The 17,507-nt window shown below is 46.1% G+C and overlaps 1 protein-coding gene across 3 annotated transcripts in view; it reads left to right on the forward strand.

Annotated features, from left to right (window-relative positions):
* fl(2)d (Pre-mRNA-splicing regulator female-lethal(2)D) overlaps positions 1-17,507 on the forward strand; it is a 62,356-nt gene that overhangs the window by 8,837 nt on the left and 36,012 nt on the right. For all 3 annotated transcript variants that reach the window (XM_084596099.1, XM_084596094.1, XM_084596097.1), the window contains exons 3-6: positions 79-134; positions 1,474-1,541; positions 5,033-5,160; positions 10,115-10,296. In XM_084596099.1, coding sequence (XP_084452225.1) covers positions 79-134; positions 1,474-1,541; positions 5,033-5,160; positions 10,115-10,296 — 434 coding nt within the window. The remainder of the gene's footprint in view (positions 1-78; positions 135-1,473; positions 1,542-5,032; positions 5,161-10,114; positions 10,297-17,507) is intronic.

The raw sequence follows: 17,507 nt of genomic DNA on the forward strand, positions 1-17,507 counted from the left end.
GTGGCGTGAAATGTGTGTTTTGTTGGTGCTGCCATCTGTGGGCCCACTTGTGAAGAAGCTGTGCTGCTGCCGTTTCAGGTGCAGCTGGCCAAGGATGAGCTGGAGCGACTGTCTAAGGAGGAGTTGGTTGCAAAGTGAGTACTGTGATGCTTGCATTGGAAAGGGGAGGTTCATGCAGGACCATGCGTGGACCTTGTTACCTCCAGAATCTGGAGGTACAAAATCATTTGTGGCTCGTTTTGTCACTGGTCAGTCAGTCGCCACGCGTGAAAGGCAGAGCAGAGTCCCATTTTTTCGGCTGTGCTCATGTAATTTGAAAGCATAGTAAATTCATCTTATTCTTTTTTTATCGGTCCACTGACCTCAAATAACAAAGTTTTACTTTCCTTTCATTAAATGTCATCGTGGAGGTCATCACACAGGGTGAGGTGGAGGGCTGATCAGCAGTCTGAAATATAAGTCTTGCAGTTGTGTACACATGAGAGTTATTATGTAAAGGCCTGTATGGAAAAAGTGATGGGGTGGCCTGGAGCGAGTTGACGTTTGGAGGCTTGGAAAGTTGCCGACATGTCTAAGTTATAGGATCAGTAGGCATGTACGTTCTGATGTCCGAGTCTTTTAAGATAGCAGATTATATCAGAATGAAGAGGTTGCTTAAACACAGTGCACAGTCTTTCACAGCCGCTTAACAGGAGATGTAGTTTGTGCCTCATACAGTCAAGCGTGGCCGAAGCCCCCAATCAGCACATAACATACATAAGGCTTTCGTAATTATTGGCTTGCTAAGAACTGTGCTCCAAGACTGCCTTTCCCTTCATGCGTTCATTACGTTTTCAGGTACAGGTAGGTAGTATAGCATATATGCATGTGTTATGGCCATGAAAAACGTCGTGGTAAACCTCTAGAACAGCTGGTATGTTTAAAGCTCGGTGAAAGCAGATATGAAGGGTCCACATTGACAACTTTTGGCAGCCCTTAAGAAGCCACAATGTGGCCTAGTTCACGAGGATCAGGGCAGTTAGATCAGTGCACAGGCTTGGGAACACAGAACAATACTGGGCATGTTGGACTGTCTTGGGAACTCGGCGGTTAGGGTGCTCAACTACTGAGCTGGGTTCGATCCTGGCTGCATTTCCATGGAAGGGAAATTCAAGGTGCCCATGTGTACTCTGCAATATCAGTGCACATTGAAGAACCCTAGGTGATTCAAAATTATCCAAAGCCTTCCACTAGGGTGTCCCTTGTAGCCTTTGGGGCATTTAACCCCACAAACTGTCATCTTGAGCACATTTTCATACATGTGACATGGAATGGCAATACATGTACCTCTGTGCCGTGAACTGTTGCTTATTGAGTGGCATGGAAATGTAGAAGCTTACCAGTTTCCGCCTGTGCTTTTCTTATATTGCATGCAGCAGGGCGTGTGTTGCTCAGTCTGGTGGCTTTCCTCATTCTGGATGAATTCCTACGCAGGTGGAAGGAGCAGGAGGCCTATGTGGACTACCTGGAGAGCCAGGCAGGGAGCTCGGCAGCCAGCAACCGTAAGTGCGAACTTACCTTGTCCCCTTGTGTTGCAGCTGCATACTCTTTCCCTGATTGCATTTGGTTTATGACAAAACTTCTGGAAAGCTCATGGCAAAATCGGTACATTGCGCTAGATGTCATGGTTCCGGAGTATTCCAGAATCGTGTAGTCACCAATGCCCAGACAACTCAAAAGCAGGGCACAAACAGTTACGCATGCATTTGCGGCAGAGCTAAAATCACGTGACTCAACACAGAGGATGATGGTTCACGCATCTGTGGGTCTTTAAGCATCACCACAGGCAATAGCTTGCTGGGAACTGGCCACGTCAGGCCATTCCGGCTCTGTAATTGTCAGCACTTTGCAGGTGGTTAAAAATGAAAGTTAGGCTGGTCAATGTTTTTGAGGAGATGGCTACATCGTAATTAGCGTGAAAGTAAACAACTGGGTGGCACGAAAAAAGGAACTGGTGGGACCGTTCAGTTCCTGGGGTGCTTGACCCCAAATGACATTTACTGCACAGGTAAAAAAGAATCACAAATCACATAAGTGCATGCTTAGGAAACAATTTTTTTATTATTCTCTTCTTCCCCATAAACAAGCCATCAGAAAAACAGGCTCAACCCACAGGTGCTTTTTGCCGCATAGTGAAGTTCTTTTCTTGCAAGAGCTGTTGTCAGTGTGCTCACACATTTGTCCCCGGCCTAACCAAAGTGGAGCCTTTAGAGCAGTTTCAGGACTAGGGCAGGGTGAAAAAGGAGGAATGCATTTTTCTTTTGCATTTGTGGCACTGGGCAGCCAAATCGCTTTCAGAGCTGTGACTGCTGTCCTTTGTTTCTGGAGCCTTTCGTTTGGGCACTGGCCTCTTCGGCCAATGTCACACTTCCACAAGATGGTAGAATTGGATAAACAGTTCAAAGTTTGCGTGCGAATCACAAACTGCATGGCGTGCTTGGTTCAGCAAGTTGTTTTACATCCTCAGTAACCGTGCGGCTCATTTCTGGCAGCTTTTGTGGGCCTTGAACAAAGTACACACTGGATGCACTTTCATACTGAACGATGATGAAGGAAGAAGCAAGACACAAGAGGGACACTATTTCACAAAAGGATATTTATTGAAAGAACACAGAATATGAACCCACCTTGAGAAAAATATATTTTTAATACCCGCCGGGGTGACGCAGTGGTCACGCCGCTCGAGCACTGTTCCCAAATATGCGGGATTGAAGCCCGGCTTCGGCGTCCGCTTTTCGATGGAGGCGAAAAGCAAGGCGCCTGTGTGCTATGCGATGTCAGCGCACTTTAAAGAACCCCAGATAGCCGAAATTCTTGGAGTCCTCCACTACGGCGTCTCTCATAGCCTGAGTCGCTTTGGCACGTTAAACCAATCAAACCAATCATCGCAATATTTTTTAATGAAGAAGTAAAAAGGGAGGATAGAGCTAACAAAATGGCGCTAGGTAAGATGTTCAGCCGAGCAGAAAAACTGTCTAATGAGACGAAGACGCATGGTACGATCTGTAAGAGATCGCTGCCACAACCAAGGAACATCGGAAGGAGACTAGGTTCTCATGTGATCTAAATATTGTCATGTGGTGGTGACATTGCCGTGGGCATAGAAGAACAGACAGTTATAGTAGCACTGAAATCAAGGAAGTAGGCAAATCGGCGGTGGCGATAGCAGCAAACGTGCTCGCTGATCGTTGAACTACGACTACCTGCTGCATTCAGAAATGTTGAATTTAAACTCGGTGAAGAAATATCTCGATTACTGATTAACAGTGACAAAAATAACCTGGAACACTGTGGAAGCCGTCGGGCTTGGCTGGATTCATTCGAGGTATATCTCGGTGCCTCTTGCACGACAAAAAGAAGTGATAAAGTTGTGTCTCGGCCAGCCTGACCGCGAACAAACATAGAGTATAGGAGCGTTCCATGCACCACAAGCAAAATGATGAGGCTGTAAAGCAGTGCTTGTTAGCAACAGTAAACAAAGATTACAATGATTTGCAGCAATATGCTAGCTCTTTCGCAGTTAGTTGCACTAACTTTTGGAAAAGTTAGTGTTCTTTCGGTAAACATTCATTTGCAAAATAGCATTCATGTCATGTCTTGTTTCTTGCATTGGTCCTCGTTTATTGAGCTGCCATCAGCATAAATTCATTTCAAGTGCCCCAGCTTTCCACCTTATTGATGTGCTTTCCTACTACTTCCTTGGGGCAATGTGACAGGTGGGCTGAGCCGTGCCTGTAATGCTTCAGTGCTCGATGAAGTTTTTCCTGTCTGTATCCTCCTTGCTAGCAGGTGAGAAAATATGGAGAAAAAATTGGAGACGAGGCATAGATTGTAAACTAGAAGTCTAGAGCTACAGGTAAAATTTGATACAACAAATGCAAATTTTTACGTAGAGATGGGATTTAGATTTCAGGAGTGCAGTTTCCAGAAAAAAAAACATTTATTTTTGAAAATTTATCTGCCCCATAAACCTCTGTACACCCTTAATTTCACCAAATAATTAGAAGCAGTGGCTTGCACCAGCCCAGCTAGTTCGAAAATTTGGATACATGATGTGCAAAGTGGGAATGCCCAGTCCTGGTTCAGCAAATTGGTGAAGCAAGCACTGCAGAGCAATGCTAGTGCTTGCCATGCAGTGGAGGAGGGTGGGCTTCATTGAATCACAGCAATGAATACCCACTTCGAAGTGCTCTTGGCACTTTCCCATGGCATGGGTGGGTCTTTTCTTTTAGGACCCATATTTTTCATTGTGCTTGCTAAGTCAAATATTTCGAAATGTCGAAGTCAAAATGAGGTTTTACTGCAGGGCTTTATTGCATACCGTTCAAGCACTTTTCTTTTTCTGTTGCGTGTAGTGGCTTTACTGGGAGATGCAGCTGTGGTGAGATGCAGGAGTGTTTTCTTATTCCTGATGTGAGGGGGGGGAATAGTTACTTTGGGGAGGATTTGAGCAGCAATTTGTGTACTCGCATTCGGCAAGTACTCGCAGAGTATGGCTAGCAGCTTACCTGTATCGTTCAAGAGAAAAGTATATAGCAGTTGGATCTTACTTGCGCTCACCTATGGGGCTGTAACGTGGAGGTTAATGAAAAGGTTTCTACTTAAGTTGAGGATAACGCAGAAGGCCAGGGAACGGAAAATGGTAGGTGTAACGTTAAGAGATAAGAAGTGTACAGAGTGGGTCAGATATATAACTCAAGTTAATGACATTCAAGTGGAAACCAAGAAGAAGAGATGGGCATGGGCAGGACATGTAGTGCAAAGAGAGGATAACCGATGGTCGTTTATGGTAACAATGGATAGCAAGGGAAGGAAAGCATAGCAGGGGTCGGCATAAAGTTAGGTGGGCGGACGAGGTTAAGGAGCTTGCAAGGGTCAACTGGATACAGCTCGCACAGGACAGGGTTAATTGGAGTAATATGGGAGAGGCCATTGCCCTGCGATGGGTATAGTTTGGCTGATGATGATGATGTGTGTGCGTGTGTGTGTGCAGAGGCTGAGCTGGTGAGCCTGCGTGAGTCTGAGGAGAAGCTGAAGCAGCAGCAGCTGGAGGCAACCCGGCGCGAGAATGTGCTGGTCATGCGCCTCACTACCAAGGAGCAGGAGATGCAGGAGTGCACGGTCAGTAAAGGGGCCACAAACAAAACAATGATCTTCCTATTCACTGGGACCAGCAAGCATGACTGTGTGGGGTAGGGGAATCCTTTGGCTAGATAAGCTTATGCATTTGTTGTGGTATAGTTGCAAAAATATACTGCTTCAGAGCAGTTTAGTTCACATAGGTGGCCTTGAAGTGGTCACTTTTGAATTGTGTTAAAGTGTGCCGTGCACTTTCTTCCACTGCTACACTGAATGATTAGTGTTTGGGATATGCATTAGAAGCAGGAGGGGGGGGGGGGGGGGGGGGGAGGCTAGCCTTGAGCACCAATTTTTTTTAATTTATTTAGATATTTGAATGAAATTTTCAGTTTTGGGGTCATAGCACAAACATTTGAACAACAGCAAAGTTTTTTGGGGCTGGGTTCACTGGATTTCAATTAGAGGAGTCTATCAAAATGCTTTACATGTGCACCTTAGGACAGGCGAAATGGACTGGCACTGTGAAATTGATTATGGTCATTCTTGAATAGTTGCCTAAGGGCAAGACAAAGCCCTTCTAAATTCTTTTGCTGAAAAATTTTACTGCAGTGCCAAAACTAGTGTTAGTAATTAAGCCTATATTAACCAATTTTTAATTGTTTATAATTTCAGACACAATACCTTGAAAAAAAAATTTAAAAAATGAGAAAGGTTCAACGCTGCTCAACTGAATATGGAGCAAAAGCATTAGCTGCAGGTGATGCTGATGCTGATGCGGCCATTCCCCTTTCTATCGGGGGATCACAAAGTTCTGGATCAGGCCAGGAGAGAAATTTAACAGTCTTCTCTGTTGCGCCACCGGGTGACCGAGCGTTCTTCCTCGTCTTCATCTTCTTCGTCTTCTACTTTTCGTTGTTGTCTTCTTCTTTGTCGTCCCTTTTTTTTTGTCTTCTTCTCGTAGCTACTCCTCTTCACGACGTAGCTGCGGCCACCCAAGGTCTCGCTTTGGCTATTGTAGTGCTGCTTTCGCAACAAAATGTGACAAGCGGTTCCCAAGGTATGGCTGTTCTAAGCAGCCACACAAGGCAAAACCCTTATTCTTAGAAAACAGCTGTAGAAGGTTGAGAGAATTCTGACTTTTTTGCTTTAAAGTAGGTTCATAGCATGGACATTTGAGTAACTCTTAAGTTTCATAAAGTTGTGCATGCTGGTCCTCAAATTACAAAAGTATATCATATGGGTCACATGGGCAGACCTGCCAACTCTTCAAAATTTTCCGTTAAATGTACGAATTTCAACCAGTCTTGTGATTTTACGAATCTTGCTTGAAATTTTACGGAAAATATTGTATTTGCAGGAAAAAAAAAATGTGAAAATCGATTAAAACTACATCCTGGTACCTTGCGCTGCCACGAGAGGACAGTATGTATTCATAAGTATCATCATCAACAGCGGCAAGGTTGTAGTGACTTCCGTCGTTCACTAGGGAGTTCACGGACCCATATCCAAAACTCGATAGCACCTCTGCAAAGCTGTTGCCATGCCTGTTGGCCTTGTCCTTTGTGTGATTACTTGCTTTGTCCGGCGGAGTGCGACTTGGTGTTTTAGTTGTAGCGGCTTCGCAGTGCAGTGGCGGGCTCGAAGCCCCAGTATTGCCAAGTATTTTTGAAATCGTGTACAGAAGAATTTCCGTGCTTCGTGCCGTCAAAGAAAGGGGAGAAGTTTGGATTTTGCACCACGTGCACCTGTGACGTGAACATTTTGCATAGTGGCAAGTCTGATATCAAGGTCCACATCACTTCTAAAAAGCATCAGGGGTATGTGCGAGCCGCGGACAGCCAGTCAAGCCTAGGAAGTTTTGTACGCAGCGACAGCAACCTAGGTCTGATTCGTGTAGAATGCCTTTTCACGGTGTTTTTAGTTGGGCGCAACATCCCGCAGAGTGTCAGCGATCATGCTGGACCGCTTTTCCGAAAGATGTTCCCCAAGTGCGAAGAAGCGAAACGCTACGCCTGCGGACGAACAAAGACGACGTCAATTGTTCGGGAAATGGCCGCTGACGCAGAGACTCCTTTGCTGGATGCCCTGAAACGGCAAGTATTTTCGATCGCTGTGGAGGGCAGTAATAATAGGGTTACGCAGCTCTACCCTATTGTTGCGACATATTTCGTTAAGGAGACGAATAATTCGAGTCGAAAGCCGCCTTTGCATTGTAACAATCCAAGGGGAAGCGACGGGTGACAATTGGAAGTCTGGTTTTGGATGAGATGAATTCCCGGAATTTGCCTGTTGGAAACCTGCTGGTTATGTGTTCGGACAATGCCAATGTCATGATCGGCAAGAAAACGTGTTTCTACTGTATTGAGAGAGGCCCAACCAGGTTTGATAGGGGTTGGTTGCCCGTGCCATCTGATCAGCTTGGCCGCCTAAAAATGAGCTTCATGTCTTCCTGTGAATGTTGATGAGGCATTGATATCTTTTTCTACCTAGGAAAAAGCTCGAAGCGAAAAGACCGGCTTAAATAGTTTCAAAAGATGCATGATGTCGAGGTCAGAAAGGTGTTGAAACATTCGCCGACACGTTGGCTGTCTTTGGGGAAGTGTTTGAAGAGGCTGCTAGACCAGTGGAAATCACTATGTAGCTTTTATTTTTATCAGAAACAAGGCAGTGCAACATGCAGAGCTTGTTTTTGGAGTCGTACGAGATTCCAAGGACCTCTTCACAAACCCCCGAGAACCCTGCGCCGACCCCAAAGTCTGTTACGCGCCTTCTCAAGACTGCTGCAGACATCAGGAAGAAAAGTACCGACGATAATGAACACTCGCTAAAGAGAAATGCTCATCTTGGACCTCAAGCGAAAAAACAAGCTTCATCCCGAGGAATCAAGAGAAGCCAGCCCCGTGACCTGTGAAGAGCACCTGTTTTATTTTTTGTCATTGGAGCTGGAGCAGGGCATGCTGCCTTTTTTTCTAGAATGTTGTATCCATTTTCGAGAAAAACTCCCTTCTTCAGGCACAGGCTCCTAAGATTCATGTTCTGAGGGGTCTCTTGAACCACCTTTTCGAGGATCTCCTGACTAGATTTGTGCACCCAGGTGTTATCAAGGGATCTCATTCATTGCTGGAAGTTGACTATGGAACTGCAGAGAACCAAAAAAAAAGAAAAGATGAAGACATAGTTACTGGCAGCATAACCTACTCTGTAGTTGTGACGCTGAGCTTAAATGAGAGAGAGAGCAGTTCTTCTCTGCTATGTGGCTGTACTGCAAAGCAGCTTGCGATTACATTTGCCACAGATTCCCTCTAGAGGACGTCAACTTCAAGGTGGCTGAAGTTACCGAAGTGCAAGGTCTCGAGACTGCTTCATTCAGCTGCATGCACCATTTTATGTGGCGTTCCCTGCTATTCTATCCCAGAAAAGCGGGGAATCAAGAGAATATGCATTCGATTCACTTGAAGTCTAGCGTACCAGGTCCCAGCGGACATATTAAAAAAGTCAAGGTGTGACGTGCAGTGGTCACAATTAAGAAATGTTCGAAGTGTCGACAGATTCCTCAGGTTCCACAGAATTTGAACGGTTATGCTGTGCATCATCTCTATTCCCCACAGCAATGCTGAATGCGAGAGAATATTCAGTACTGGATAAAAACTTGAACGGTGTTTCGCTCATCTGTGTGTGAGAAAAGGCTCAAAAGTCTGCTGATGGGGTAAGGCAGCCAGAGTAAAATTTGTTTTGAGCAAACTTGCACGGAGAAATTTCTCAAGCAGGCAAAGTCTGCAACAGCAAAATCATTGAAAAAATAAATTGTTCCTCATTGGAGTGTTTGCACATTACTCTTCAAGACACAGATTTCACTTGTGGTTGTGAAAATGAAAACGTGAGTAAGCTTTCTGAAAAAAATATATTCTTCGAAAATTAAAAAAAAAAAAAAAGAGCGCTGCCCCTCCCCCCGCTACGTCCCTTGGAGGATTTTACTAATTTTCACATCTTCAGGTTGGCAGGCATGCATGGGCCCAGGCCTGGAGAGTTTGCGGAATGTGTTGGCATTGTGAAATTCATTGTGGTAATTTCTGGATAGGTATCACAGGGCAAAACCAGGCCCTTTTTCTAAATTTCCTTGCTTTCAAACTTTCTAAGTTCCATTGTAGCAAATGCTACGACGCTGCAGGTGTCGATGTAGTCGTTAGCAGCATGCTTCTCCATTTGGATGCTTCTGTGCACTGAACACACGTCGCATCTTGAGGCATTGTGAGTGACCACACAATGATTGACACATTCTACGAAACTAGACGGAAATTGCAGAAATGGCGAAAGGTGAAGAGAATCCACGAACAAAGTGCCGTAGCAAATGGCGTGCGGGGGCTGCCAGAGAAGACCATGGCATCAGCGCATGTAGCAGCAGTTGGCCAATCCCCCACATTCTTGTAGAGCTCGTGCTTCGTCCAATCGCTGCCTTTAATTTGAGTGCGGGAAACTAAAGCCACCGCGATGCTCCCATAGGAAGCGAGCTGGGCTTGACTGTGCCTCCGTCCAGGGTGGTAAAAGAAAGCATGAGAATTGACAAACGAAACAAAACCAAAATGGTGGTGCTTGGTTCAGTGGGAGAGGAAGGGCGGCCGTGCAACGTTATGTATTTTCGGTGCCTGCTCGCAGCTTATTATTATAATTAATTTTCAGTATTTCTATGATGAGTCTGGTATTGATACATACTAATTACAGAAAGAGTGGCTTTTTTTTAAATCATGCTACTAGAATATATAATCTTGCAAAAATCTACTGTTTTGCGATTTTTCATTTTTCAAAGATCACATCCTCCCTTAACCAGGAGCCCTGCGAGTTGTTTTTAAGCGGTTACGTTTCTTGTGCTGTTTTGTGGTTTCTGAAATACTAACAGAATGCAAAACACAAGAACCCATCATGGCTGGCATCTCTTACAGCTGTTGTGGTGTGAAAAGGAAGTTTATTCTCTGCCTGAACAGAGTGTCTTGCTGTGCAGCACCAGATCCAGGAGCTGAAAGGTGGCGGGGCAGGAGCAGCGAGCCGCCAGCTGCGGGCGGCCTTACTGGACCCCGCGGTCAACCTGCTCTTTGAGCGGATGCGGCATGAAGTGGACTCTTTGCGCACCCAACTGCAGGAGGCCCAGAATGAACTGACCGCTTGGAAGTTCACCGCTGACAGGTGCTGCCTCCAATTCCTCCTTCTTCCCTCTCTTCTCCCCCTCCCTCCTACAAGAGACTCACGGGGGAGGAGACAGTGGGCCCCCCATCGAACTGACTGCTGCTGGGACTGGGGTATAATGGTTTAGGTCTGACTTTTGCTGCTCGCGATCGCTGCGGCCCAAACTGTTGTTCCGGCCAGCTTTCGTGCTTCTCTGCTGCTGCTGCTGTCAGACCACCTGTGAGTGAGCCCACTTGTTTGCAAAAGATGATGTCCTGTTCGCTCCCCCACTCGGTACCACTCAGGTGATCATTTTGCACTGCAATTTTGTTTTTGTGGTCTGGGGAGAGGTATTTGAAGGTTTCCACAAAGTAGGGGTGTGCCAATATTGAAACTCTAAAAGATATTTCAAGTATGCAAAATCTTCTTGGCAAGGATAAGTAGGCAGCTCTTTGCCCTTCATTGTGCATAGCCCTTGCGACTGAAACGGCAATCTGGACTATCTCGGCACCATGCCGAAGAAAAAAAGAACAAACGACTTGTGCTGAAATGATACTGTTTGATTAGATGGCATGACGGTATGCAACCTGTAATGTGGCCAATTTGGCTAAAACGGCATCTATCAGTTGACACTTGACTGTAAACGAACAAAGAAATAGGATGAGAAGTTTTGTTTGTTTGTTTGAGGGGTTTAGCATCCCAAAGCAACTCAGGCTATGAGAGACGCCGTTGATGAGAAGGATGAGAAGTGAAACCCTATTAAAGCTTAAGGAATTGGAAAAACAGCTGAATGGACCAAGAAAGGGGGGGTGACATTGAGAGTGGGAATGCAATGTTTGAAATGAAACTGTACTACATTAAAGTAAGAAACTAGTTGAGAAAAATATAAAAGCTTTTGGTAGATACCTCTGCAACGAAGGTGTTGTGGCTGTCTACCTTGACACAGTGAACTCGCTATGGCTACTGTCTCTTTGCTAGTATGGAATGAAAGAGCACTGAGCGAGGGTAGAAGGGGAGGGGGGGGGAGCCTCAGTTCCCAGGTCGAGCCATTTCGACAAGTGGACTTGTCATGCCTCCTTGCCCTCTGCACACAGAAGGAACTTTGATTTCACCGAATGTGCCAGGGCTGTATGAAATCCAGTAGTACCAGTAAAGTTGGCAAGATAATGCAGTATTAAAAAAATGAGTATTTGTGCTGAACGTGATGGATAATTTTCTGTACCACTAGCGATAACAGTGGCTTTAAAAAAGAGCTGAGCGTTTCTATATATTCGGAGGCCTCTTTCCATTCCTGTGAAGTGAATCCATCAATGCTGTTCTCCGAAGTGACAAGATACTGGCTGTTCCATCTGATTTCTACATGTTGCACCAGACGGAGAGGATCTTTGCCTGCATTTTTTTTTTTTTTTTTGTATTCCTCAAGCCTTTTTTGGGCTGATGAACTGTGTTTATGACCAACAATTTGTCTAGCCTTCTTGCACAGACGATCAATGGGCGGCGTACGAGATCTTGCGTGGTTAAGGGCTAGCTGCAAGGTGTGGGCGAAGCGCGATCAGTCCACGGGAGCCTCCTCACAGCGGCATGGATGTTGCTCCCCTTATCTGTCACGATGTACTTTTCACAGTTGTCTGGTATCCCTCACTCGCTGCACATCTCGTCCAGCATAGCTGCAATGTTTTCAGCACTGACTCTCAGCCATATGACGCGTGTTAAGCGGGTACTGCTTTATTGTAAAATTAAGAGTTTGGAGGTGGCAAGTGAAGCTCGTGTAGCTTCTCTTCGCTCGCGATGTGCACATGTCACTGGCAAAGGCAACAGCTGAAGTTTCCCCTTCGAAAGCGCTGCTAGGCTTTATTCACCGTCTTCCACATATCATCATACATGCGCGGGACAAGTACCCACGAAAGTGTAGAGCGCGACAGTAGGTGATGGTTTGGAACAGCAGCTGCCAAAAGCTCTTCAAACCCGCGGTCTTCAACAACATTGTAGGGCTGCAATTCAAGCGCCTCCATGCCAGTGATCTTGCTATCTAGTGCTTGCATCCTCTTTTTCCTTAAGCAGCCCTGTCAAACACACAAAGTCGGTCATGGTCTGTTGACCTTTCTCTGGTACACCTTCTGTCATCTTCCGATACTCTTTCATCTCGGCCGCATGCAGTTTCAAATGGGTGTCAAGCGACGTTGTCGTACCTGTAGGGATTTTAAGGGGGGATGAGGGTCTTAAAAACTTTTTTTTATTTCTTAACCTATCTTGCTGAAAATTGCCATGGTGATATATCTTTGAATGGTGATTCCAAATATGTATTTAGATTTGAAATACCTCATCTAGACATGAAAATATGGCAAGATAATGTACCGCACATAGTGTCTTTTCTTACGGGCCATTACGGCAATTTCTTAATTAAAAAAACTGGTTTTAAATATATGCTGTCATTTCCAAGAGCCTACTGCACATCCTAAAGCTAAGGAAATTTTTAAGAAGTCATTATATAGGTAATGAATGAATAACAAAGTTCGGAGAAAAAAAACAATGTGGGAGTAATTAGTTTACATCTGATCTAATTGCTAGTCTATCAGACTTTATCGAAAACGGAAAGCTTTAGGATGTAGCTGAGATTTTACTGAAAAAAATGATACCAAGTTCAATAAAATCCGTGCATGCAAACATTATGAAAAGTTCCATAAGGCAAGGCTTTTTACCAAATAAACAAAGCTGAGAAAACTGCATTCGAAGTTTTACTCACTGTGCCACTTTTGTTTTCCAATCACATGGAAAGTTTTAATGCTTTAGCATGCAGCCCAGTTATTGGTGAACAAAATGACACCAAATTTACATAAATCTGTTCTTGTAATGGCTGTGAAAATCTATGTATGGCATTGGCACTTGACAAAAAAAAGATGCTCAGAAAGTCACTTGCTACAGTCTCTGAATCTTAAATCATTCACATAAGTCCTGGGCAGTAGTCTTGGGTTTTGTCAGGCCTGTGCCTCTTGGCCATCTTCTTCTTCACCTTTTCACTATCGGTGTGACCCTTATCAGACCTGCACAGCCTCTGTTTATCTTTTTCAAGGCTCCTACGAATGAGGCACCTGCCAGGGCTATAACCAAGCTGCTCTGCAACAGCTCTGCTGGTTGCTGCCATCCCTTGATTGAAGCGAGAAACTGCTTCTGCAACAGCCCTTTGAACAGCCAGCAAAGAGTCATGCGTGTTTTTAGAGCATTGGCTCCAGATAACAGAGTGCAGGCACTCGATAGCATTCTGTGTCATGCCATCTTTGCAGCGCTTCAAAAGGGCCTCGTTGCCCAGCCTGGCAAAAACTGGCTCAAGCGCAGTGCGAACATGGCCTGGCAGAGGTTTTTTGTGTGGTGGAGGCTCCACCTGGTTTGCCAAAGCACGATTGAAGGCACACCATGAATCAACTCCTTGAGGACAGCAACTGTGATCTGGGGCTTCATCTGTCGAGGTCAGGTGCAACAGCGTAGCTTGCACTGCCTTTTTCATGCCTGCGACGTCGTGGCTATGGCTCCGCAAGGCATCCCATAGTAATTGGTGATCTTTTTTATCTTTTCTTGGGTAAGGTTACCCTTTCCACCAAGAGATTGCCCTTGTGCCTTCTTTTTCTCAACCAAGTTGCGAAGAGCCGTCCCCACCCGCTTGTGGACATGGTTGAGGCAGTCCTTCTTTTCGATGGATATATATCCATACACGCCTTCCTGGGTCAACGCATGAAATGTGCGGCTATCACCATCCGAAAGTATGGTTGTGTACCGCAACCCATTTTTTTCCAAGGACCTATTGAATAAAATCATAGCTGCTTCGGTCTCCATTCGTCCGGCATTGCAGTCAATGTTCTTCATACACTTGTGGTTCACAGCCCAGTCACCGTAACCATCATCACTGGGATCAGGTGCCCCTTGGCACCCACGACAGTACCTCGAAAGCACAACATGGTCCAGTACAAGGCCAGTGTACAGTTCTATAATGCAGCCAACTGCAATACTTGAATTGTGGCCACGCGTTTTCCATGTGCCATCAAATATCACGTCTGCATTTCCTGTTGGGTTCAGGAAGTCTTTGTATAAGTCCTTCACCACTTTGACACTTGCTGCTTCTGTAGCAGTAGCAACTGCCTGGCAAGCTTTCACCATGGTGTTCATGTGCCCCCTGAAAGTTTTGTGGTGAAGCCCTCGGTGGAGAGGTTCATTGCTGCACAAAAATTCGTTAGAGCAGTCACTCCCTTCCCTATACTTTGTATGCCTTTCATTGCCCGCAGATTTACTTCAAAGGGTGTGATGCTAGATTTCCCGGGCACTCGTGGCGACGAAAAGTGCCGCTCGGCGAAATCGCAATTCGAACATGTGAGCACTAACTTCACAGCTAAGCCATACTCTCTTCCGCTGCATTTCGCGAGTTGAACACTGGCCATCCCACACTTGCTGCAGCTTGTGGATGCAAACAGCTTCTTCAGTATGCTCATATCAACTATTATATACTCAGTGCCGCGATCGTCGTCTACACTTACTGTGCTGACGTTCATCAGCTCGAACTTGCGGGAAGTCGCGGCTTCGCCAATGACATCTTGGCGTTATCTGCACATTTTTCGCGTCCCGTGCACTCCGCCTCCGTAACAAGCACTGTGTCCAAACATTGAACACGCGAGCTCGGTTTAGCCGCGAGCTCGGTTTAGCCGCGTCCGTCGGCGCTGAAGCGACGTGCGGAAACGCCGAAGTCGTCGTTAGGCTTAGCTCAGCCGGCTGGGCCGCTTCCGAAGACACAGAATTTGAAGCGACTCGCAGAGCATCAAAAGTCGATATTTTCGACGGACTAAGTCCAGGCGCATCCACTGAAACCACAGACACTTGCGGTAACACCGAAGTTGACTCCGATCGGCACGGTCCAGCCGCGGCGTCCACCAACGAAGCTGACATCGACGATGTCGGTCCAGCCGCGTCCATCGGCAAAACTGTGTGGTCGACGAGTTCAATTCAGCCGCATCCGCCGACGGCCTTGCGGCTTGCGGCAACACCGAAGCTGTAGTTCTCGATGTGGCACTCTTCTTATTCCACGCCCGTCTCCTTTTGCCGACTGCTTTTCGCGTGCTTGCTTTCAAGCGCGCGTCCCGCGCCATCGAGACACGCGGAACAGACACCAGGCAGGCAAATACACACGAAAACAATAACTTCGAAGCTAAGAGGAGCGAGTTAATAGTCAAAATATTTACAGGAACGATGAGAAAAAATGCAGAACGCATACCTGCCAACCTGAAGATTTCAAAATTCGTAAAACCTCCGAGACCAGGGGGGGGGGGGGGGGGGGGGGGCTCTTTTTTTTTTTTTTTACTTTCCAAGAATTTATCTTTAGCGACACCCTTGCTCACTCACCCACAAGCAAAATCCGTGTCCCGTAGAGTAATGAGCGAAAACTCCATTGTGTCACGATTTATTTTTGCAACACTTTTGCAGTTGCTGAGTTCGCCTACTTCAAAAACTTCTCTGTATAGGCTTGCTCAAAGCAGGTGCCACTCTGGTGTCCTTTCACCATCAGCAGACTTTCTAGAGTTTTCTTAGAAACAGATTCAGCATTACTGTGGGGAATGGAGAGTATGCCCAGCATAACCATTGAGATTCTGCGGAATCTGGGCGATCCGTCGACATCTCGAATGCTTCCCAATTGCGACCACTGCATGCCGCACCTTGGCTCATTCAGTATGTCTGCTGGAATCTGGTAAGCTTGTATGTTGGCAAACTCCACTTCGAGTGCATCAATTGTTTTCTCCTCTTGTTTCCCCACTCTGCTGGGGCAGAATAGCAGGAAACACCATAATGAAATGATGTACACTGCTGAATGAAGCAGTTTCTAGAGCCTGCACTTGGGCAACTTCAGCCATCTTCAGGCTGACGTCTTCCAGCGGGAACTTGTGGCGAATATAATCACATGGTGCAGTGAAGTAGAGACGTGCAGTCGAGAAGAACTGCTCTTTCTCATTCGAGGTCAGCGTCTCAACTACAGAGGAGGTTGTCATGCCAATGACGATGTCTTTATCATCTTTTTGATTCTCTACAGTTCCATAGGCAACTTAAGGCAATGAATGGCACCCCTTCAGTACACCTCGCCGCACAAATCGAGTCAAGAGATCCTCAAGAAGGTGGTTCAAGAGGCCCCTGAGCACATGAATCTGAGGAGCCTGTGACTGAAGTAGGCAGTTTGTATTCTCATAAAGAGGTATAACATTTTGGAGAAAAAGACAGCATGCCCTGCTTAGCTCCGATGACAAAATAAGAAATAGGTGCTCTTCACGGGTCACGTGGCTAGCTTCTGCAGATGCCTCGCATTGAAGTTTCAGTTTCCTTGCTTGTGGTGCAGAATGAACTCCTTTTCTTTTTAGTCAAGGTCCATCACCGTCGGTGCTTTTTTTTCCAACACCTGCAGCAGCCTTGGGACGGTGTGCAGCAGTATTTGAGGCCTGTGCAGGGTTCTTGGCGATTTGTAGAGAAGTCTTGGGAATCTGGTAAGACTCCAAGAACAAGCTCTGCTTACTGCACTGTTTTGTTTCATTCAAGAAAAAGCTAAGTAGTGGTTTCCACTGGTCCAGCAGCCTCTACAAACACTTCCCCAAAGACAGCCAACGTGTCGGCGAATGCTTCAGCTCTTCCTTACGTCGACGTCGCGCAATCTCTGAAAGTCTTTCAGTCGATCTTTCCGCCTTGAGCTTTTCTCTAAGTAAAAAAAAAAATGTCAACCAAGGCCTCATCAACCTTTACAGGAAGACATGCAGCTCCTTTTTGGGCGGCCAAGTTGATGAGGTGGCATGGGCAGCCAACCCCGATCAAAGCTGGTTGGGCCTCCCTCAATACAGTCGAAACGCTGTTTTTTTGCCAATCATAACATGGGCATTGTTCGAAGACAATGCCAACAGGTTTTCAAGAGGCAAACTTCGGGACTTCATTTCGTCCAGAATCAGATTTCCAATTTTCTGACCCGTCCCTTCCCCTTGGATTGTACCGAGGCAAAGGAGGCGGCTTTCAACTCTACTGGTCTCTATAACGAAGTATGTCGCAACTGTAGGGTAAAGCTGCGTATCTCTATTGTTACTTCCGTCCACAGCAATCGAAAATACCTGCTTTTTTAAGGCATTCAGCAAAGAAGTCTCAGCGTTCGCGGCCATTTCATGAACAATTGCCGTCGTCTTCGTCCGTCCACAGGCGCAGCGTTTGGCTCCCTCGCACTTGGG

Source organism: Amblyomma maculatum, chromosome 1 (assembly GCF_055883805.1).
Source record: "Amblyomma maculatum isolate TAMU_Amacu chromosome 1, ASM5588380v1, whole genome shotgun sequence".
Taxonomy (NCBI): domain Eukaryota; kingdom Metazoa; phylum Arthropoda; class Arachnida; order Ixodida; family Ixodidae; genus Amblyomma; species Amblyomma maculatum.